The sequence below is a fragment of the Strongylocentrotus purpuratus genome, unplaced genomic scaffold, assembly GCF_000002235.5.
Source record: "Strongylocentrotus purpuratus isolate Spur 01 unplaced genomic scaffold, Spur_5.0 spur5_scaffold_20, whole genome shotgun sequence".
Lineage (NCBI taxonomy): Eukaryota > Metazoa > Echinodermata > Echinoidea > Camarodonta > Strongylocentrotidae > Strongylocentrotus > Strongylocentrotus purpuratus.
In genome coordinates, this window is record NW_022145606.1 from 22,983,515 (window position 1) to 23,008,993 (window position 25,479).

At 36.2% G+C, this 25,479-nt stretch overlaps 1 protein-coding gene across 5 annotated transcripts in view; it reads right to left on the reverse strand.

Moving 5' to 3' along the window:
* Positions 1 to 23,770, reverse strand: part of LOC115927298 (ras and EF-hand domain-containing protein homolog) — a 39,480-nt gene extending 15,710 nt beyond the window's left edge. Inside the window, exons 1-6 of one of the 5 annotated variants that reach the window (XM_030993048.1) lie at positions 23,447 to 23,770; positions 20,612 to 20,851; positions 19,746 to 19,936; positions 18,626 to 18,813; positions 4,578 to 4,727; positions 3,106 to 3,196 (exon numbers count right to left, since the gene is read on the reverse strand). In XM_030993048.1, coding sequence (XP_030848908.1) covers positions 3,106 to 3,196; positions 4,578 to 4,727; positions 18,626 to 18,813; positions 19,746 to 19,936; positions 20,612 to 20,762 — 771 coding nt within the window. In that variant the 5' untranslated portion in view covers positions 20,763 to 20,851; positions 23,447 to 23,770. Of the gene's footprint in view, positions 1 to 236; positions 650 to 3,105; positions 3,197 to 4,577; positions 4,728 to 13,378; positions 14,829 to 18,625; positions 18,814 to 19,745; positions 19,937 to 20,611; positions 20,852 to 23,446 lie in introns of those variants that run through there. The other 4 variants (XM_030993049.1, XM_030993052.1, XM_030993050.1 and 1 more) reach the window with 4 other exon arrangements.
* Positions 23,771 to 25,479: the final 1,709 nt, after the last annotated feature.

Below are 25,479 nucleotides of genomic sequence, written 5' to 3' on the forward strand. Positions count from 1 at the left end.
TATAAATCTATTTTTTAGAATATTTCAATTTTTGTTTCATTTTCCGAAAGAGCATCAACAATAATGTCCAAATGTCGAAAACCAATTGAATATGTTAAGTATTGGCTGAGATATGACCATCTGAATAAATATAAGTCCAATGGGAACTCAGTGTTATATGCTCTGGCTCCTAAAAAATTGAGAAATTCTAAAAAAGATTTTTTTTTTTGATGACGTCACACTTCACCACTCTATACCTGCGAAGGAGTGGGTCCTCGTGAAAGGGATCGCCATGCCCTAGGTCTGGATCCTACTGAATTTTTCCTTGAAAGAACCACTGCCCCAGGAGACACATATCCAGGTCCTGGACTGATACCACTTCGCCTTAAGTCCGGCGTAGACTTGTGCAGATTCAGATCTTGCCAGCTTGATCTGGTTCTAGCCGGTTTATACTGGGATGGTTTTTGAAAGCTAGAATGTTCGCTCGAGAAAGCAGAGGAGCTGTTGGCACGCTGGAGATCTGGTACAGATTTAGTTCTGTTCAGGTCAGAAGCAACCATTGCTGTTGTAATAGAACGGCCATCTTTGAACGCTTCAGGGACTGCGGATATTCCCGACTGTCCGACCATAGGTGTTGGTTTGTAGTATTGCGGCAACGGCTTCGTAGGGATTGCAGTATTCGGTAAAGACCCTAAATCACTCTTTCGTTGCAGTGCTTGTGTTGCACTCTGACCAGGCTGGGCGACAAATGGTGTTGGCTTGTAGTATTGCGGCAACGATTTCATATGATTTGAATCGCTTGTTGGCCAAGTCTGTTCCCCAGCCCTTTGCATAGTGTGTGTTTCGCTTTGTCCATGCTCATCAGTGAAAGGTGGCGGCTTAGATTGTTGGAGCAAGGTGGTATGTGATGTATTTTTATGTAAATGTTGATTATTCGTTTGATTTCTACTCGTAGCAGAGTTAGAAGCGAGAGGGTTTGGCCGATCATATATCGAATGATTCCTGTAGTTCAGAGCACCATTACTCTGTTGCTGCTCCGTCGACTTCGGTGCTGCACTTTTCTGGAGTGCAGCCCTTAATTGGTCAGAAGCAGATGGAAAACTTGGTGATGGGGCGTAGAATGGTTCGTATACAGGATGACTATGTTGATGATTCAAGGACGGCTGCACTTGATGCATGCCACCATTTGGATTAATTAAGGTCGGCTGCACTTGATTGGTGCCACTATTTGCATGAAAATTCTTCTGATTCAACAAACCACTAGATTGTTGATTGATTGGGGCCTTTTGCTGCAGACGTTGTCCTGAAGGCTGCCCATTCTGCTGCACCGCATCGTTTCCCGTTGGCCTCGGAGCTTGTTGGTAGCTCCCTGTAGTCTTTGAAGCCTGGTGAACCTGTTGAGCAGTGCTGTGGTTATGAGCGGATGCATCGTAAGGTCTTGGAGGAGGCATTGGTTCGGAGAAGTCATCCAATACCAACGATTTGAAGGCACCCCCTGCCTCACTGAGTGACACGGTTACATCGGTCCAGGCCGTCTTAAGGCTGTTAAAGCTAAGATCCATTGTGAAATTGTGTTCTTTTCCAAAACTTCCAAAATATACTTCAATAAAAAATCAACAGGTCTCTTGCAAAAGATTTCGAAGACTATCCCAAAATATCCATTTAGTCCGAGATCTATTATGAAGTCGTGTCCTGCTCCAAAGCTTCCAAATATTCCCTAATCAGCAATCAACATAACACTTAATTGGTAAAGATTTCGAAGACTTTCCCGAAAAATCCACTTAGGTTGAGATCAAATATGAAATCGCATCCCTTTCAAAAGCTTCAAAATATTCTTCAATCAACAGAAAGCATAACTCTAGCAAAATGATTTCGAAGTCTGTCCCGAAAGGTACGTCGTCGTTATCATCTCCTGGATGTTCGAACGGTAATCTTTTTAAATATACGTGCTGGAAGACCACAAATCTTCACATGGTTCTGGGTTCTCCTTTGGCACAATAAGCAAAGTAAAAATATGCATATACCCCACGCGAGTTTCCTTTACATCCACTTAACCACACATAATTAGGCTTTATCTCTTCCAGAACAACATCCACGATGCTCATTAGAACTCCAAAGTTTGTTCAACAGAGAAAAAATGGTGCTGGATAATATATTCCACAAACTGCTCTGCACCGGCCTTTGTACACTTATCGCGACAATAAGAGCTTCGAACAAGCCAGGAAACGTCAAGTTTCTAAAACTCGATTCAACTTTCTGTCTTTGGTAACAGTGGTTAAAAGAGGTATGGAAGAAGGACGAACGAGTACGCCACAAACACCTTAAGAAAACCACCCTGTTTATTGATCATTGCTTCCTAGACTGGTACCCTAACCCATCTCAAGGCAATCCTTCATTGGTGCGTTTCCTTGATTGATCTGAAGATGGTATAGGAATGCAGTCTGTTTGAAAGGCGGTATACCGTGCCGTATTGATTTCGCTTGTGTTGATCGTTGAGCTGTTCACCCTTCTATTGTTTAACTAACAATGTGTTTATAAATCAATATCCTGAACGGCATATTTAATCTTTTACAGGACTCAGCAACGCAAATGAATTTGTCCGCTCAACGTGGAAAACACAGAACTGACTATTGTATAGAACCATATATTTCTTTTTAATTCAGCGACAATCACCTCCAATGACTCTTCTAGAAGCAAACGCAATGAAATTATTGAATATCACTAGTTCATTTGATACATAAATATTCGTTAAAGGCACACTGTCCTACTTGTAGCTACTTGCTCCCTCTATATAGAAAGCTTCCCCAATCGGTGCCTGTTGGTCCCCCATGATCCTCTTTTTCTTATGTTAAATGAGAGCTGAATAATGAGATAGCCACCTGTCACAGTGACCTCGCTGGCTCGCTGGGCGGTGTAATCCCTTCTGGCTGAAGTAGTAAAGCCTGCCTTTAAGTCTTCCCATGTTCGAAAGCGCGTGTTTACTTATTTTTAACAAAACCAAAATGCTTTTTTAAGTTACCTATTCACCAGTAGTCACGTGATACCATGGTGCTCGATTTGCAATGGTTTCAGAGAAAATATTGCATAATGATAGATAATAATTTGCATAGATAGCATTTCCCCTACCTCTTTTCTGACTCGCTCCTCCGTTCTCGTCATCTGAACCTCCATCTCATACTCCAGCTGCTGGAGGTGTTCAGTGTTGGTTTCATTCGTCCTGTTGCCAAGGAAACCAATCAAGTCCTTATTAATTTAATGAAATTTCTGCGTAATTACTTCTTGTTAACAGGCGGCAAAACAGGGCCCTGCTTCATAAAACTTGATATCAATAACAATTTATAAGCTACTGAAATCATGGCATCTGATTGGCTGAGAGCAAATTTTTCATAGAAATTAAGCAGTTCTTATAGATAACAAGTTTTATGAAACAGGCCCCTGATCTCCCACTTGTATGTGAACACACAATAATCAACACATGTGATTACACTACAAATGTATGTGGAAGTGTATTTTTGTTCTAGCCGAGTAACCTTCAACATATATATATGTTTCCAGATACTTGCGACAATCACAATGTACTATCATTTTTTATATACAGCCGAAACATTTTTTTAAATAATTTTCTTTAAAGCAAGATCGTACAAAATGGTATGGAAAAACTTTGTTATTTGCTCTTTGCTCAAATGACGCAACTTCGTCGATCGTCACACGAAAGTACTTCTTAATAACAAAAAAAACAAAAAAAAACGTTTATATATTCATGTATATGTATATACAAACGTTTATATATATTCCTTAGGAGAAACACTCTCACTGCCATATCAAATATAAAGGAGCTTGAACAAAAATAACATTGTGATTCTTTCGTCCTTTTTTTCTTCAGTTTGTTTGTTTTATTTTTCATTTCACAAGGTGAACAAATACTCCTCTCATGGATCCACGTATCTGCCCCAAACGCACACATGCATTTAACAAATCAATTATTCATACCATACCAAGTTTGTAATGTTTTTTTTTATTATTTAAAAAACTGTTTTGTCCCAATCCATGTCTCTTGAGAATTTGGCATATCAAACGTACATCTTTAAGTAGTAAACAAATGCCTTCGTTTAACCGGTCCACCTTTCATTCTTGAATTATGAAGAACACAATTACATATCAAATTTAAAGGGGTATGAATAATTATGTTGTTAAAGACAAGGTTGAGTTCTGGTCATGCGATTGCATTGTGAAAGAAACGGTGTGGAATCGATCAGCAAAGGTTGATCATCTAGCATATAAGTATTGGTGTGTACTACAAGGTTCTGGAATCATCAAAATGATAAGAAATTTGACCCAGTCTTGGTAAAGTTACAAGCACTGTACACAGAAATATGTATATTAAAATCCGCCCCGATTTGTATGCTTTTACTTGCCACATTTAGAATATTAGGGCATTTGAAGAGCCATGATTTTCAAGGAACATTTGTTATCTGATGTTCTTCCACACTTGCATAATAACAATGATAACTTTCACAAATTATTTTTCACCTCTTCCCAGAGAACTCAACCTTCTCTTTAAATGTATATGCACATTTTATTCCAAAAAGAAAGTTTACCTTTTTAATGACTTCTCCAACCTATCGACCCCTGATTGGTACTGCCTGAGATCTTTTATGACGTCATAGATGACGGACTCGTATTGCCGGAGGATTTGAGGCACCTCTGACGAATGGAGCTGCTGGTATAATTCACAAATTTGGTCTTGGCTAAAAAGGAAAGAGAAAACAGAATTTAGTTATTTTAATTTACAAGTTATATATAAATGGATAGGTTTCGATCTCCCCAAAAAATGGAATTAAAACGACAAAAACAGCTTATTCGACTGCGAAGATTAAAAAAACAAACTAATTAGCCATGAGAAATCAAATCGAATCGAATCAACGAATATTTAAAAATGGGCTTTGTGTGATTTGTTCGGATGTAAGCCTAAACGAGCTCGGATACATTATAATACTTCCAAAGTATACACATGAAAGGAAATAGTACAGCTAGTCCCCTTTTAATTTTGGGGGGTCAAATAGCACCTTGAAAATGAATCACTTCCAAATGAAGCTTACATGAATACTTTCCAATCTAACAAGTGTTTTGATATTGGAAAAACGATAATATAAAATAAGGATATGAATTTAAATACGAATAATATATATACATCTAATGTGTGTAATATTGTGATATCTATGTGTGGTATATTGTCAGTGGAAATATATAATCATATGTATATTAGTATGTTAAAGTGTATATACAAACCCTAAAATCAAACACTTGCACAAGTACACTCAAGCAACCCCACACCCAAACACACACCCCACACACTCACTCACACACATACATACACAGTATTGAATTTCGAGTCCGCTTTCATGGAATTCCCTTGCATATGTTTCATAATACATTTAAATCAAATGTACCACAAGCATACATCTCATTATCGCCGTATTTCAACCGCTTCGACCTTTCTTATGTAAACAATAATTTTGGAGTATGTTGACATTCGAGGTAAGATAACCATACATTTACCCACAGGTGCGTTTCACGTCTTATCTCGTTAAAGCCGAGGGGGAAAAGTCTATTTAAGGTCATATCTGTCCGCCAATGATAATACGACAGTAGGTTGACATTCAATTTGAGATAACCATACATTTAAATACATACTGATGTTTTTCTCTTCTTAGCTCATTAATTTGAAATATTATTGAAATGTCTCATGCAAACGGCAGTAAAGGTGTGTGATGACAATGAAAGAAAGGTAACCACACACATACAGGTGCGTTTCTCTTCTTAACTATGTCCCATTTTGCAGCCCAAAATATGAAAAGATTAAATCCAACGGCATTTGAAAGATAATACTAATTTAGAACTTCCCTAAAAAAAAAAGGGGGGGGGGGCTTGATAAATAATTTCAAAACGGGAAGAGCTAATTAGTCGATTTTAGTCGAGAAATATTGTTTTATAGCTAAATTAATATCTAGACCTTGAGAGGGAGCTATACAACATAAAAAGTTTATTATTCAAAATTTCATAACTTTAGATTCGATTTCAACCGCGACAACGATCACTGAATATTGTAGGATCGCATGTGCTTCCAATAAGTTCATTTGAACCAACTTCATGACCCCATACCAAAACTTTGTATTACCTTTAAAGGGTAGAGGAATACAGTATGATGATGTTTGTATTTAACATTATAGAATCTCCATTTGAAGTATTCATGACATTTCTAATGTCAACAACAATGAAGGAATGTGTTGACATTCAATGAAAGACAAACATGCATAACACACATACTGGTGCGTTTTTCTTCTAAAGGATAGGGGAATGCAATGTGATAAGCTTTATATTTTCCGATAAAATCTTCTTATGAAATATTGATAATATCCCTAATGTCAATGACAGTAAAGGAAAGTGTTGACATCAAATGAATGGTATTCCTACATTTGCACACTGGGGTGTTTCTCGTCTTAACTATTTAGAGTCGAGAGGGAAGGACTGCATTCATGCTAAAATCTCGCTTATACAATTTTCATATGACATATTCATGACATTTCAAATATCAATATTATATGATAAATATCCATTGCCGCAAATATATAGGGCATAATACTCTTTTACTTGTTAAAATCAACTTTAATACAGTGCATCTGTGTTGACTTTTTAATGGGGATATGTAAATGGAACCTTAAATTCACAGTGAAATAATGTTCACTTCTCATTGTTGCAGTTATTGACGAGAAACTTAGAATTACGAAATACCTTAGGACTTGAAATGCAGCATGGCGAAAAGTATTGTTGGGGTTAGTTTTAAGTGTGAACGGCCTTTAATAGGGCGTATCGTTGGAATGATTTGGAATAATTTCTCTTTAATAACATTTCGTATGGATTTTTTGAGTATTTGCATAATGAGTAAGTATTTTTGTTTTGATTGTAAGGAACTATAGCAACATCCAACTAGACAAAGGAAATGATTTGCATGCCGGACGGTGACCAGAAAATGGAACCTTTTACCTAGTCCTTGCCCTTATCCCGGGGGATATGCACTATTTGCTTTCTAGAGTGGTCTTTGAGGACTTATGTTAAATGTCAAATACTGTACTTGTAAATATTTTGTCCGTCTGACGTTTTCATAAGGCACGGCACAGCTCATGCTAGACATATAAAATAATACAATAAATAGTTTGACAGGTCTTGCTGTCTCCATCTGACATTTTCAGTTGAATTGCATTGAAACACGAAGGCCTGATTCACATTCCATTAACACGATGCTCATACTGGGAATCCAAAATGAACTGACAATCGGCCTACGTATTATCATCCATTCAAAAACAATAAAACGATTTCATTATCAAGGAGGTTATCGATTGAATATTTCCTACACGTGCATACTAAATACCTTCACGGGCGTGTTTCATAGAAAAGCCGCTACGCGTATGTGATTTAAGGGGCGATTCACTCCAACCTAATATATATCTCTTTACTAATATAATGTATATTGTTGCATCTTCCTATAATATGTCTTACTTTACTCGATATACTTTGGTTTTGCATGGATAAGGGCTAAACTCCAATCAGATGTATGTGAATATAAATATTGAATGGTTTGATAACAATTTACTGTTACAAAGACAAATTATAATTCTTATACCTCTGATAACTCATGCTAGGCAACAAAAGAATGTTGTAGAATATTACACATTTGATGATCAAAATTGTGAATTTAAAAAATGCCAATGGAATTCAATGAATGGTGGAAAGAAAATGTTTGTAAGATGTACCAAATAACATGGTTCAACCATCAAAATCGGGCTGATGTCATGTACTCAAATATAGGTTTTCCTGGCCAATTTCGTCAAAGCAGCGGTCAATTTCACTAACGTGCATTCATTTTTGAGCGAATTTTTTCCACTCGTTGCTCCCCTGTTTCATTTTTAAACATTGTGCATTCAATTTCGTTTCGAGTCTCTGAATTTTCTAAACATGCACATTCAAATTAAAGCTTAGTTCAGTCAATTTAGAAACGCATAAGCGTCATTCAATTTCGCCAATGTTGAGTGGGAGGAGAATTCTTTGGCGAATTGCGGTTTCATTTTCGTCTATGGGCAAACTCTTTCGCAATCGGGTCATTCAAATTAAAACTAGACCTCATAATCATTGTTTGAGGCTCGATGGTTGTACGAAAAATTACTTTTTCATGTTCATTTATTTGATCTATGATCTTTTCTAACCGTGGTTTGACATTATACAATCTTCTTATTTGTCGGATACATTTATATTGCATTTAATGTTTTTTCTTTCTTTCGATCTTTATTTTTGTCGAAGCATTTCTTTAAACTTGTCTTTATATTTGTTATATTACGGATGTTATTTTAATGGTTTGTTTTGACCAATATTGATTGAGTAGGTTATCTTTCTTTCTTTGCATGTGACATCTTTGTCTTTATTCATCATTGTATTTTATTTCCATCATGTCCATGTTTAAAGCTTAACTCTCCCGCTATCCACGATCTGTGTTTTATAGCTTGTGCTTAGAAGATAAGTCACAAATTGTGCACCTCCTCTGGGGACAGCTACCTGTGTAATGACAGATATCTACCAATGAATACGCATGATATTCCTACAAATAAACTTTGCATAAAATTATTCAAACAGAAGTATATTAAGTAAAACATAAGCATAAAATGAAAAGCAATGCACAAATGCCACATATGTATGCCTATTCCCGAAATTGAATGCACGAACACATACCACCAACAGTTTGTCCGGCGCGAATTTGAATGCTCTTTGCACGCTTTTCTAAATTGAACGCTCGTTTTGCACGTCTCCGTGACAAGAGTATGAAATCGCATTCTCCTAAATCAAATTGAACGAGGCAATTAGGTATTTGAATGTTGATCTACATAGTCATTCAATTTCGCACGAACTTGAATGAACGTAACGTTAATTCGGATGCTAAGTTTACGAAGTTGGGCGGGAAAACCTATACTTGTTATGATATATTGCGACTCAACTTCATTTCAGTCAATGAAATTCACTGAAAACAGAGATTTACTTATTCAGATGAAAGAAATTAAATCTATGTTTTTAACGAAAATATAGCATGCTTTCCACTATCAAATTTTCTACAAATAGCCGTGCTTTAACTTATTTAACGTCCTTGTTCTGCAACAATCTGTATTATTAAGATGGGGGAAAGGATATCAGTGTCTTTAAAGTGAATCTAGCATGTTTTCAACAATTACATTTGTTTTAGAGTAGCCGTATTCAAAATTCTAATCTATTTCAGCCCTGATCCGCAACAGTCTGTACTATATCAGATGGACAAAATTTTTAAAGAAAAAACAGCATGTTTTCTATCATGACATTTTCTAAATGTAGACGTATTTAAAAACTGTTCTCTATAACAGTCTTGGTCCGCAACAGGATGATCTCGAAAAGGAAGATCTCGAAAAGGATGATCTCGAAAAGGAGGATCTCGAAACGGAGGATCTCGAAACGGATGGAGGAGACTATGAAGAGACCATGCACCATCTTGAACTCTGCAACAAGTGAATCATGTTTTGAAACCATGCTGATATGTCCAAAGTCTAGTCCGTTTTGGGCTTACAACAGCTGCTCTTATCTTATGTGTCTTCTACATTTGTATCTATTGTATACTTCATTCTAATATCATCTAACCTAACATTCCTGCATCATTTGTGCAACATGTCCTTTTCTCCATAGACAAATGTATTTCTTTGTAAACTTCTAAAATTTAAAATGCATTTTGTATGTAAGAATGTTAAAATCTTATCGAAAACCGGTGACTGACGTGGAATAATTCAATTAGTAATCATTTTCATGGATTTCTTGGACATTTTAAAATAATTTACACTTTATTTTCCTCATTATCTATAGATAAGGCAGTAAAATTAACGTTTCTACAAGGGGGTAAATACTTCCATAATTGCTTTAGTAGGATCGCGTTCTATTCATAGAAATATATGTATATATATCGCTAATTAAATTTCGTGTCAGATGTCACCTCCAACACAAGTGTAAAATGTTGCAATACCCGGACTCACTCGGGTAAAATTAAAAATAACTTATAATATTTCTAATGGCATTTCCACGTTAACTGTCATAGGTGTGTGCCATATAAAAACTTGGTATTATTTTCACAACGATACTTATTTATCCGGGTGTTATAACGCATAACTCATATCATATTAAATGGAATAATAATAACAACAACAACAATAATAACAATAGTTAAGTCTCGTTTACCGAGGGTAGCCTCATCGGCATTAATTAATACCGTTCTCCTTGATGGCCCTGTAATCATAATTAGCCCGGCATTTCGATATCATCATATTTTATCATAACAACACTCTACTACATGTGTTGTACTGTAAACTGGGTATCTCATACACCCACACCCTTGGTGGGATTATAAAACAATCGCACAATTTCTCATTACATTGGTGCTATTAAACAAACACCTCCAACCTCACGTTTAGCCTATACATTATGCATGAGAACGTTCCATATGGCGCCACACGAATATGCCATAGTTCACGGTAACACGCGCAACTGGTAGTTTGGTGTAAACCGCATTGAATACCATGTATGCAGGCTTATATTTGAAGTTGTGTTTCATTTCATAACTGACAGGTTCTCAATTTATAAGAACCTCTAGCTTTCTTTCCATTACAATCAGTAAATTCTAAACATGAATTTCAGCTTGCTCCTTTGCGGATTTCAATGAATTTCTGATATTTCTTTTTTATCTTCTTAACAAGAAATAATTTAAGAAAGTGAATGCACTTAAAGATAAAATTGAGTTCTTGTCATGAGATTCTATTGTGAAAAAGACGGTGTGGAATTGATCAAAAAAGGTTGATCATCTAGCATATCAGTATTGGTGTGTACTGCGAGGTTCTGGAATCATCTATATGGGAATACACAAACATGTGGCTTAAAAATCCGTCCCGATTTTTATGCTGTTAAATGCCATATTTAGAATATTGAGGCATTTGAAGAGCCATACTTTTCAGGGAACATTTGTTATGATGTTCTTCCACACTTGCAAAATAACAATGATAACGCTCACATATTATTTTTCACCTCCTCCCAGAACCCAACCTTCTCTTTAACATCATACTGGAATAGATTTTGTTTTTATTTCAGGTTGATTCTTTAAAGGAATGACCTTCCTTTCATGATGTAGGTACTAGTGTTGGTAATAACATAGATTTGATTAAAAAGCGGACAAACCAATTAGGTCGGGAGTTTAGAAAAGTGTTATGGAGGACAGAGTTTAATAAAATAAGACATTTTTTTTAGGAGGAAGGGGATTTCTCTGCGATTTGATATTTTTTCTTTTTTCCTCTTCATGATTTCATAAATATCACTGCCCTATAAAACACTATACACATCGCTGCACGAATGGTATTCGACTAACAGGCTTGTGATGACCCCCTTGCACAGCATATATTATTTAACTTCTAGAAACGAATCATATTTCACAACAAAAAGTCTAGCTGCTTAATAAAGTACATTGCAGAGTTGCTCGTTCACGTTTGATTAATCGCAAATTCTTTAATTCATATCTTGCCTAATTTCTTCCATTTTTTTGCACCTCCACCAGTTCACTTTATTTCTCATTCTCATTTTCAAATATCATCTGGAGTTTTACAGCAATTTAAATGACCACAGACTGGTTGATTTCGGTGCTATTTATCAAGACCCCCCCCCCCTCTCTCTCTCTCTCTCTCTCTCTCTCTCTCTCTTTCCCTCTCTCACAGTCTCTCTCAACCCAAAGTGATGAGTTACTTCTTGTCATAAATTGCAATATTGGGACACTCCAAGAGCAATCTCTTTCAGTTTGGGATGATAACACTACAAAGTTAATAATACATTTTCAGTATTTTCCATTGGGGTTATGCCCTCTTTACTAATGGTTGTTATCGGAGTATTTTTAAAGCATGTACAACGTGTGTGAATGTGAACTAACATTATTGTTCAAAACACAGAAGTGTATCCAATTATATCAAATGTCGTTTAGTTAGAACATCTGTCACTTTCGAGTACTGCTCGACTGCTTAACAATACCTGCTATCCTTTTCAAAATCATCATGCATGGACTCATAAAACGTCATACAATTTTTTTTATTGAACTTGAAAACTAAGCACCAATACTTTTGGAATACTGCCGAGGGCATTCAAAACCATTAAGGTGATTCTGAACAGGGAGGGGGGGGGGGGGGTCATCTTTTTCTCTTAAAAAGGAGAAAAATATCACAGTGATCAGAGTCACCCTGTCATTCCCTGTTCGGAGGAGAATAAAAGAAGTACTATACAACATTTTAACCCATTGCTTACTTGAACCTGGTTGTTCCTGTGTTAAGTCTATAGGAATTAGATAATTCAGTAGTCAACGGGTTAAAAAGGGTGATTCGTGTCCATAATGGAACGGGGGCCACATTTGTGTGGTAAGACGCATATACGATTGTGTGGTTAACCAACTATATTATGGTCCCGTAATACTAACACCCCACACCCCCTCAATCTGTTTTGTCCCGGATTCCTCACCCGTACATGCAATATTAAACCCGGAACAAGCAATAAACTGAACAGGTATTGAACTTAGATTTGAGCAATAATTGAAGAAAATCATTCATTGCAAACTTTTTACAAAATGATGAACGCATAAGATTATAACGAGGGTTATGAAGTGATAAACTTTGACATAGTAGCAATATTATTGTTTGATCCAATTAAGATCGCGAAAACCCTCGATGTTTCAGGATCACTAACATAATAGCTTTAATGTCAGTGGTAATGAGGACGCAAATCTTAAAATAAGATTTGAGGTATAAACAGTATAAGTACGGCAAGTATAATTCAAATACCAAAAAAAAGGTTATCAGAGATTTATTAGATCCTCATGGTCAGGACAGGGCTTTTAAACGGCTTAATTCATCTTACGTTGTTCTTGAAATTGGCAGGTCATATTTGTTACCATTTACTTCTTCACAGTTCTAATCAAATGTAATGTCTTTGAAAAAAACATACATGTTTAGCTATCGTGTTAAAAGTTGAATAAAATAGCCGTTTTGATTTATAAGTCGACGATTCTGAACCCTCAACGTACGTGTTGCCAATTAAGAATTTTAAAGCTTATTTTTCCCTTTTCAAATTCCTGAAATCAAGCTCAATGTGGTCATGCAACAACAATGGACAAACTCATTTTGTTCATGAATCTGAGATGATCTTAAGTCTCTGAATTATAACTTAATAAGCCAAGTGCCAAAAAATGAAATAAATGATGATTGTCTCGAAATGGTAAAGATAAAATTTTGATGACTCCTGTTGAGGTACGCACCTTGGCAAGAGTGTAACACCAGGTCCGAGGCTGGTAACCAGACCTTGCCACGCCGTGTAGGCTGGGGTAACCTTTCCATCTTTACCAGTCACACCGTTATTGTTCTCACCCCTTTTCTGCCCCCTCCTCGGTCCATCTTTACCCCCATCCACTCCGTCTTGCCCCCCTCTCGACACCCCTCCACCACCACCACTACCGCCACTGCTCTTCACTTTCCGTCGGAGGAGTTCCTCTACCCCTTGGAAGCCCTGCTCGAACTCCTCAGCGCTTATCTTCCCATCGCGGTCGGTGTCGAGTTCGTCGAAGACGCTGCCGAGCTCCGCGTCCGTGATCTCGAGATCGCTCCCTAAACATATATCACGGAGATCGTCGTACTCGATGTATCCGCTACCGTTGAGGTCGCAGACTTCGAAGAGGTGGCGGATTCGTGAATCGTCCATGGTTTCGTACAGGGTTACGTACTAAAACAATCCATTCAATTATTTACTTAAATGCAGAATGTCGTTAAATTATCCGTACGAGCCCATCTTGGTAAATGTCCAGTTATCAGAATTCGGAAACAAATTATGATAAAACAGGAGATAATTTCAAATGTCTCAGGATCTTAAAATAGTCGTGTAGATATTTCCCTCTCTCTCACTTTAGTTTAAAACTTTTCTGTTCATGTGAAGTTTAAAAAAAAAACGATGACGGGAATCGTTTAAAGGCTGTGTGATGTTTGAGAACTTCACGGGTTATCCACGCATACAATACCTTGAACAATAATTGCTTGGCACAAACTTGTCGCCTGGAGAAATGGATTCGACATAATCATATCACAATGAAAATAGACGCAGCTTCAAAGCAAGAAAATCACTGAAGAGATCCTTTCTTGCCAGCAAACATCCCTCAATGTATTTCCAAATTAAAATCCAAACTCAGAAGAGTTTCGAAGGTTTCCTTTCTTCCAAACGAAATCATAAACAAGACGATCGACTACCGTTTCCGCTCCCATCTAAGACGCCCATGCTTATTCCAACGCAAAATGGCAAATGTCGCCTTTATCTTTCGACCTAGTGGTGGTAAATATGCCACATCTGTTGCGAGATGTCGCAATTGAGGTCGGTCGGGATTTATAACGCGTGGACTAAAATCCGTTGTTAATTAAAAGACCTGTTGCGGCATGAAACGTAATCCGTGTTGTCAACTTAAAAATGCTAAAATGTGGCCGTTCTTCAATTGATGATCTGTAGATATTCTTGTTAAATTGGCTAGCTAGAGTTCTTTGACGTCGATATATGCCTTTCCGATCTATTTGATGATTGGCGGTCGTGTATATACCAGGCAAGGCGAGTTTGTTCTAGCCGGGTTGAACCCTAAACCAAACTTCAACCTATATCGACGTAAATATATGACGTGTGTTATAAATATTATACCTTGGGGTATTGGTTTTTCTTTGAACAGCCGGGCTTTCAAGCAACTGACGCAGATTTGGCGCGCATGCCTCGTGCGCATACACGCAAGCCATGTCATGATAGATATTATACATTTATCTGTATAATGTTATGATATTATAGTTATGCGAAGCTATATGAAATATAATAATATAGCATCTAGTTGTCTGGACATAGGAGACATTAATGTCAAATACCATGGAAACAAAAATCCTCATTGGATGACTCCATTTTCCTCTTTGTAAAAAAATAAAAACACGAAGAAGATCCCATTTTGAAACTTGAAGATTCATCTCTACCATAACAATGAGTATATCAGTGATATCAATGGATATAGATGAAAAGGAACGAAACAACACAAACTATTTGGACCTCAGAAAAATATGGTATAGCTTTTATCCAGTCCTTAGCTTTTAGATAATAGAGCAGTAAATGGTTTTGTTAACAATTTGATCATTCATCAATTTGACAAAGAATATAAAATTATATCTTTTATTTCTATTCACAAGAAAGGAGAGAAAAGTAAATCAGACTAACCCACTTCGAGAATTTACGAGAAAAAATAGAATGGGTTTAGATATTAACAAAACAAAAGACGGACTTCATGAAAAAAGATAGTTTGATGCTACTTAGGGCGAAAACATATCAGGAGGGATAAGCCGATATTATTATTCGTATCAGATGCTAAAAATCTTGAAGGCCTGGCGTGATCATGTGATATTTGCTGTATTACTCAAACCACACACAAACCACACTATGCGTAGTAAGTACATCTCTACGTGTAAACCTATAGGAAGGTAAACAGAGCACAAAATATATACAAACGCTAGAAGAAGCAACAGGTGTTCGCATATATGAAGAGCTTAATTCCAAAAGGAGCTAAATCCACTCCTGGTGAAAATTGAGTTATTGATATCAGAACATTGTTCACTTAAATACCTGTCTTTCAACAAAATTCTTTACCTACATTTTGAGAGTAATTATGAACAAATGGACTTTCTAATATCACTTTCCATAGATGCCTGTACAATCTGGTAAACATTTTTTTCTTCGTTTTCTTAAGTTACAAAATGGATTTAGCTCCTTTTGGAATTAAACTCTTCATATGTATAAGGTGTCTCAGAAAAAATACGTCAACACGTCAGCTGCGCAGTACTGATATAGATGGATAAAGTGGGTGTCATGGAATCGCATATTTATATGTCAGTTATGAATTACTCTAATCATAAACTCTCTGAGATGATTCTACCTGGTAATGAGAAGTTCGTGCAATTTTATAAGTATGTGAAAAATATATTTGTTCCGATTATTCTTGTCTAAAATGTCTAAAATCTGCACATCTGTCGTAGTGTTTGAACTATATTGAAGTAATTCAGTACATTTTATTCGAATAACGTTATATTAAACAAGTTGGGATGATGTGCGAAAGCCAATTACCTTCTGATATTATTATGTTACTATGTAATATACTGTTGATAAATAGCGCTGTGGTCGAGTAATAGCCCTCAAAATGAAATAATTGTATCATTGTATGAATGATTGAAAAATGTTTCTTCTATTTGAAAAAAAGAAGTAAGAGTTGTTATGTCTGCTTCATTCCTTTTCTCATCTTACTCTGATATCTCCTCTTACTTTTGTCAGAATGTATTCAACTGTTTGTAAAAAATAATTGATGTACTTGCCTTGTGCACATTTATGTATTCTTATGTTATTCATTGTTATTTCCTGCCAGTGGAGACCAAATTTCTGTGTTTTTTTAACGTGGACAATAAAATCTGAATCTGAATATGAGTATTCCAATTGAATCTTGCTGTATTACATCTGAAATAAAATATGGTGTCTGTATGTAATTTTATTGTTTTTGTTTTTCTTGTAATAATACGAAATGGTCAGTTCAAAGTAAAACGTCATATGCGGAGCTCAAAGCAGATATTGACATTAAATGTAATTTAATACAATGTATTTGGTCTTTGTTTTTGGTGTTTGACCACAATATCACAATTGTGAAAAGAAGACAGCTACGTGTACAGCGGTTTTGGCATGTAACTAGATGGAAGAATAGCTTGGAAAACACCATCTTGCAAGCAGGAACTGTTGATGGCAGAAGAAATGAGGGCAGACCAATTAGGACATGGATTGATAACAAGAAGCAGTGGACGGGAATGTAATTTGAGCAGCTATAAAGAACAGCTGAAGACAGGAAGTTATGGAGAACCTGTGTCTTAAGGTCTATTATAATATCGCCCTAAAGGCCTCCAAGCTATGGCATATCTGGTGGATATAAAGGTGGATAGGTTTGGTCTAATTCGAGCTGTAGTACTCTGATGAACCTCATCTACTGATTGGATACGGGTAATTCCATTATTATTGACCCACTTTGTGACATTTTTGGTGTCCCTGTGGCTCTGAGTAAGGATTTAAATAGTGGAGTATGATTGTTAAGTGATTCTAGGTATGATGTTATGCTTGGAAAACACTTTACAATCTCACTCCACTATTTTAGTCTTTACTCAGAGCCATAAATACGTGTGGGATCCTTATGTAAGAAGAACATCGAAAATGTAACAAAGTGGGTCCCTTATTTATGGAATTACCCATATTGCGTGTGGTAACATAAGGGACAATTTAGCTTGAATCTGCCAATATACGATTTTAACCAATATTTTAAAGCATTTTGTAATGCATAATAAGTGTAGAGCTGTTTATCACGACCTTCTCTGGCTCACACTCGATTGGCTTTAGATTGAATATTAAAGTCATCCATATTCATAAGCTTCATTGTTAGAATAATGCTGGTAAAGCCCGTTATAGCACAACAGATTGAAATATCACTGACATCTATTATCCAGACTTTGGATATTTCATGATATTATAATCAGCCAATTTTTATAGTTTGTATATAATCGAACTAGTACCATTGCTCTATGCCTTCGATATTTTCTCTGGATTTTAACTCTCTTTTGCTTTGGCTTTAAATTCAATATTAATGTATTGCATTAATAACCCACATTGTTAGAATAATGCTGGTAAAAACCTATTAAAGCAAATCACTGTAAAAACTTTATTTATTATTGAGGCCAATTTGTCTAGATTTTATCAAATCGAACTAGTCCCATCACTTTATGCAGTCGACATTTCTCCTCAATTCCCTCCTTCTCTCTCCCCTCTCTCTCTCTCTCTCTCTGTTTCTCTCTCTCTCTGTCTCTCTCTCTCTCTCTGTCTCTCCCATTACTCTTTCTCTCATCCACTTTTGCATTCTTTTGCACCCATCTCCCACATATCAAACAACATATAAATTCTATGGAAATGAATGCCCCTCTCCACTTTCCACAAGATATCTTACCCCACACCACCCCCCCCCCTCTCTCTCTCTTTCTCCGCTATCTCTATCTATTTTTTTCCTTTTAGATATCTTTTCCTCTCTTCTGTCTATTCTTATGTGTATATATACATATCTTTTAACTGTTTGTTGCTTTTGTTTTTGGATAGTTTTTATCATATGGTAAGATTTATTGAAGAACCCGTTGTTCACATTCAAATGAATATATTTACGCTTTCCATATAAAATTCTATCGTCCACAAAAAGCCCTGTAAATGTTCAAAGCCCCTCTGCACTACTTCAGCCAGGAGGGATTAGACCTCCCTGCATGGTCACTGACAGGTGGTTATCTCATCAAAACAGCTCTCAATTAACATAAGAAAACGGGGACCATGGGGGACCAATGGTCACCAATTAGGTATTGTTCGCTATATAGAGGGCGCAAGTAGCTATACGTAGTGCAGAGGGGCTTTAAATAGAACAAGTCTGACTCACCACGATACAAGGTCAAGGTCAGGTCCCAATTGCTGCAAAAACACCTCGAACTCTTCACTGTCACAATCCTCCAAATACTGCTGACGCCTCCTACGACGGCTGACTGAAAGGAGTGCCTCGCTGACGCTGTGAAAGCCTTCAGTGAAATCTGTTATACTGATCCGTCCGTCGCCATCTCCATCTAATGCCTAAATGAAACAAAAGGATAATTAATTATCAATTATAACCGCGTAATTTCACCTGTGCATTGTGTTTTCCTGAATTTATCGAATTCTTAAAAATACGCTTGTATGTTTGAATTTGAATTCGATTTGATAGGAACTGGTTAATTTATCTTAAAAAGAACATAATATTTCAAATAGAAGCCAAAGGCTAAAACTAATTGATTTTATAAAGGATAGAAAAATTACATTAAAATACAATACATTGAACATTTGTTCGATAAAACACAGTAATACGCACAGTTCTTTATTTATTGCAATAAAAATCTACAATGAAATGAGAAGAGGCAGGAAAAGGGAAAGGACATACGAGATAAAGATTGAAATAGAAGAAGAGTGAGGATTTTACTCTCCAGGTTTAAGAATAACGAGATCATGAAATAAATTTTGTCAGTCGGGTAAACTGTTATCCATAAAGTTGGAATAGTAATTGTATTCTTACCTCATTTCATAAGCTGATTGTGACGATATGATAAATTCTTGATAGATGAAGCTTAGAATCTTCTCAGAATTGTATTGATCTATTCAAAGATTCACAGAGATTGATTTATCAAGTTCTGATAAGATAGTTATAAGCTGTTTCTATCAAGAAGAAGTCATACTTGTAACAATAATTTCATGAAAAGAGGTTAAAGAAAAGTCTTCCAAATTTATGGGCGGCAGAGTAAATCTGGGCACCGTCTTACAAATCAATCGAAAATCCTTCAATCAATCGCAAGTTAGCAATCTCCTATCTCTTATGAACATAGTTGCGATTGCTATCAATTGCAAATAAGTTGCGATTGATATCAACTCTTTGTAAGACGGGGCCTTGAATTATAAAATATAAGAAAAGAAAAGGGACTTTAGGGACACAAATGTGTTTGTCAGGCAAATCCCGTTTTAAACAAAATTCTAACCTCAAATATGTGTTCGAGTTCATCCCTGTCCAAATTTTCGCAGACCACCTCCAACTCTTCCCATTCAATGTATCCATTACCATCCAGGTCGCAAGCATCGAAAAGCTGCTGAATTGCCTCTGGGCTCGGACCGTTGGTGGCGCTGCCCATCTCCGCCAAAGGCAGCGGATTTTCGGATGACGTCCTCAAACCTAAAAGGGAATCGAATTGCTTTGAATTAAATTTAAGATACTTGGGACCAAGCAATGTTCAGAACTAATCTGTTATTGTCGATTTGATGGTCAAGACCTACAAAATCTAATCATGCAACCAAACATGTTCTGAAAGGTATTGTCGGTCATTCACGAATGCCCCATCCCATTAATACATCATTAGCAGAAATGCCCACGAATACTAAACAATCTTCATATTAAATTACCTTTGATCATCGTTGTTCAATTATATTCACCTACAAACTCAGAAATTTCCAACGTGCCAATGTATTCTAAACTCGGCCTGGGGCCTCGTTGAATATAACCTCACTCGGTAAATTCTCAATGTGCTGGCTAATAATATATTTGATTTGATTTTCTTCTGCATTCATGTAAGTATACACTTTTTCGATAACAATAATAATATAAAGTACAATAATTGTTTTCTGACAAGGAATCATAAATAAGCAAATACGTATATATATAAATTGTTATTTTCAAAAAAGAAATGATAAACTGTCATAAATATTACAATTCCTCAAACATTATAAAACATTAAAACATTATAAATATATTATAACATTATATTTTGTTATATTGAACGTCGAAGCATGCATTATTTGTATAATATCGTATTGCAAGAGTATAGAGCATGGCCCACATATATTGATGTACCTGACATGATATTGATGATGGTAACAATGATGACGAAGGTGGAGATGAGAACGTCAATGATATCTAAGATAAATGGCCATGGAATGATGGCGAAGATGATGTAGATGATGATGAGGATGGGGGGATTGTAGATGAAGGGAATGGGGATCATGAGAGGATGATCAACCCGGTAAAGGCGACAATGAAACTGACGATGACGACGGCTATGATGAAGGCGATGAATTGGTTACAGCTGAAGGACTGACGGAGAAGGAAAAGATAAGTTTGTATTTAATGATATAAGTTAGTGATGATTTTATTGGGTTTCTACCCTGTGAAAAGGTTGGGCAATATTTTTAAAGCATTTTGCCCAACGTTGTGCCAATAGTCAACCCAACCATCTATTAGGCAATATTTTGCCCAGTGGTATTAGTAAACGTAAGTACCCTCCTTCACACATGCATAATTGTTTCGTATTTTGACCAAAATGTGGGCAAAGATATGACCCTTCAACTGCCCGAACTACGGTAGCCCACTTGTTGGGAAAATCTTGACCAACTGTTGGGCAAAATACGAAAATATTGCCCAATAGATGGTTGGGTTGACTATTGGCAAAGTGTTGGAAAATATTGCCCAACCTTGATCTATGCAAGAAGTAGGATTAAGAGTAATGGTTGATGCAAAGTTTACCCCCAAAATAAAGGAAAAGATCGCAGAGACTTTCGAAAAATCAACTCAAGGGTCAAGGGTCATTTCAATACCCTACAGGTGTATTGTACATCCCATAGAAACCACGTTCAGATTTGACTGAATATGTTATTGGAATGTTTACACATAAGAATAGGTAATGGACAAAGGTACTGATATTGGCGTTGGTTTTTCGAAGATCTTTGCAATTTTACAAGCAAGAGAGAAAAATGATGTATGGCAAATGATGTATGAACAGTGATGTATGAATAATGGTGACATGAAAAGGGAAGTTTAGGATAACATTGGATAAAACGTTACCGTAGATATCATTATTTGCACTTTCCCCGATGATTTTTGTTAACAAGCTTACAATCCTAATTCCCTGCTCTTCCACCAGAATTTCATTTCAATTAACAGGGGAACTGAACTATGCTTGTTTTTTCGATCCGCATTATTTATAACAAATTATGATGTAGAAAATACCTTACCCTAAAATAATCAAGTTGCCAAGCAATTCATTTACGATTCCATCATTTCCAAAGAAAATACATCAAATATTTTCCAGATAGGATGTGGATCAGTTATTTGCATTTGACTCCATTGGACCAAAAAGGAAAATAAACGAATGCATTTTGGGTCACGAAAAAAAAACAATTATTCTAAAATATGTGTAAATATGTTTGTGTGTGTATAAACAATTGATTTACTAACAAACAGAATATCGTGATGTATAAAACAGATATTCCTCACTGGATTCTACATCCACATCCACATAATATAGGTACGTGTTATCATGGTCATGGAGGGTTAATTGCATCAGTTTCTGATGTTATGGTTAAGAAGAGTCATGGTAACTACTGTACATACGTAAACGGTGTATAGTGTATATGGATTCCGCTAAACTTCAAATCTGCAATGAGTATGATTAGGAGTAATAGTTGATGCAAAGTTATCAGAAAAAGATCGCAGAGACTATATATCTGTGTGTGTTGGTGTTTGTATATATATATTTATATTTATATCGTGGGTTAAGGGATTGGCGTTCAAAGGCAGAGACCCGGGTTCGATGCATTTTGTTCAACCAAAACAAAACAAAAAATCCAAACAAGCAGGACACCAATGGGTGACTTTGATTAAGCTACGCAACCCTTTCCCCCCTTTCTTTTTCCTTTCGCAAAAACTTTTGTACAGGTGATTTCATTTAATTTATATATAAATGAAAGAAAAAAATTATATAAGTAAATGAATAAATAAATATATAAATGAATAAATGGAAAGATTTGAATATATATGTGGGTGTATAACGCCAATAATGATGGAGACGAGAAGATTCATGCCTTAAAGCAAACAGTGAGATTTTTAAAAAGACACGAATTTTCGTTTCTCTATCATTATTTATGTCATCTGATACCAACACGTGAACTTACTATCGGATATATCATAGGGCAATATGCAAACACATGAAATATTCAACAACTACCAAAATATACCCCTTTAAGTAAAAAGTTGGCTTACATAAGGATAAAATATTTTTGTTTAAAATGATAAAGAATACCCTTTCTGGCAGTGAAAAAGACTGGTTAGTCATCGTGTTTACTACGTTTAATATATACAAGGTATATTAATAAGCTTATTCTACGTTAAATTCGTTAATTTAATGAATAAACTAAATATCACACATTTTCTTGTTTAAGTTTGGGGGGGGGGATGAGGTGAGTATAAGAGTTAAATGTTTATTCCTAACAAAATAAAACAAACATATGATGTTGTCGATGTAGTTGTTATCTCAAATTTGTTAATTGCATGTTGTTGAGTTTTTGTTTAGCCGTGCCCCAGGGACTTTGGAAAATATATTATTTGGATGAACCTAGAAAGCACTGCGTATCAAAACATTTGTACGTAAACTCATGACTGAAGTTTACAACATAAAAATAATTACATTTAGATGTTAATCCATTGTCATGCTTTCATCTACATCCACGAACGACAATGTATATTTGATTATACCAGATGAGTGGGTGAATAAATGAATGAATTATTCAAAGTACATGTATATAGTTATCTAGGCCCGACACTTACTTGAACTGACAGAATCTGACGACAGGTCAAAACATTATTTAGCTTTATAAGAATGCACATATACCTATAGGACACATGAGTACATACCTCCAGTATCCGGTATTAACAATCGCAGCATGGTTACGTATTATATCCTGTTCTCTTATGATCCAAATCAAAGTGTATAACATACACTGTACATGCAGCTAGCATATCCTTGGCGAAACCAAACGAGTGCTACATAATCTCCACACTTCTACAATACCAACAACAGCATGATTACCAGACAGCCGTCAGCATTTTGCAAAAAAAGGACAAATTCAGCGATTTTCTAACAAGGTGGTTTGAAATTCAGGGTCTGGTGGTTTTGAATGTGATTTGCGGTATACTCCCAGCGTCGTTGATTGCTGCCTGTTTTCTTCTCTTTATATGCGAGCATTCATACAAGAACTTCATAATAGAAGCCTCGCTTGTAGTTGTAGAGTTCTTACAAGGAGGAGTGAATAGGCGTGGAGCGGGGGTTATAAATTGTCCTAAAGGTTGGATCAATACTTTCGTGTAAATCGATCTTTAAGCGTCTTAACTCATGTTAGCGTACAGTGGATAATCCGTATCATTGTAAATGACAGAGTACGTGACGGGGTGTGTTGTGTGGGTGTGCGTGTCGGTTAGGGTGTATGAACTTGTTTGTACAAACATGATAGCGTTTTATTGATAGGGCTAACAACTGTAAGACAGAAAGAAACCTTTTACGATCCACGGTAGGTATAATGAGCAACAAGATATAGACCACTCTTAATTAATTCCATTTCTTGGTCATGTTGTTGTTGTGACTACTCTTCTTGCTATTTTTCTTCTTCTTCTCCTTCTTCTCCTTCTAGTTCTTGTTCTTTCTTTTTTTAATATTTTTTCTTCTCCCCCCCCCCCCCCCCCCCATCTTCTCCTCTTTCTTCTTTTTTTCATTAAGGGAACGTTTGGGACCAGCGCGTCATTTTTTAAAACGAATCTTTAAGGTTTTTTTTGATCGATTAATTGTCTTCCTTCTCAGATAATCTTTGGCATTGCATGGTAGCCTACATCGCCCCCTCCCCCCCCCCCCCCCCAATCCTAGTTCTCTGTAATAAAACCACTAGATAATGCAATGGATTCGAGATCATTGTCTAAAATCAAGAGAAAATTAATACTCAGATTCGTCAACAGAGAGTTAGTTTGAAGTGCAAAATATGTGGTGATGTGAAATAAAATGTAGTTTTTGTGTTTGATCCCCCCTCCCCCTCATTTGCTACACTTACTAATAAATGGAGGCATGAATAGTAAGTTTTACGATGAAATGAATAAAAAGATGAGTTTGCATGAATGATTGATAGCTAGAATGGATGAATTAATGACTAAATAAAGGAATGTATGATTGATAACACGAACGAATGACAAAATATGAGTGATAACAGATGGATGAGTGAATGAATTGTTCTAAACATATGTAGTTATCTACGCCCGACACCAACTTGAGCTGAGAGAATCGGCTGACACTTCCAAACATATATCATTTAGCCGCCTAATAAGTAGGTTCATCGACCTACCATAAGACGTATGGGTATATATATATTCAGTACCAGGTATTAACAATCGCAGCATAGTTACGTAATATAATTAGGCAACCATATTTAAACAAAATAAATGGAAATAATGATATTAAATCGGTACTCACCATACCAAGCCATTAGTGGACTAAATGAAGGCTCTGAAGCACTTGTATACTAGGTCCAGGGTTCGAATCACACCTTGGAGTCCATCAATCCAATATCAACAAGAATACCATTGCCTTTGAATTCCGTCCACTCCATTGTTTCTCAAAATATCTCACGATTTGAACAGTGACCCAAAATGACTTAATTCCAATTAGATCCGTGATACCACTCTTGCGACGACGGCAGTGCGGCTAAAAGTTCTTTAGTTTCAAATCCATTTTTAGGGTTTTAGTTGAACACGTTGTCTGGAGTCGTTTCGTTGCGTGGTCTTATATTACCTGTCAAATAGAAGTCAAAACGATACAAAACTGCAATAATTATGATTTCAAAAACGGATTTGTATCACAGTCATTGTTAAAACTATTGTTAAACCGCGACGAACGTGGGTGAATG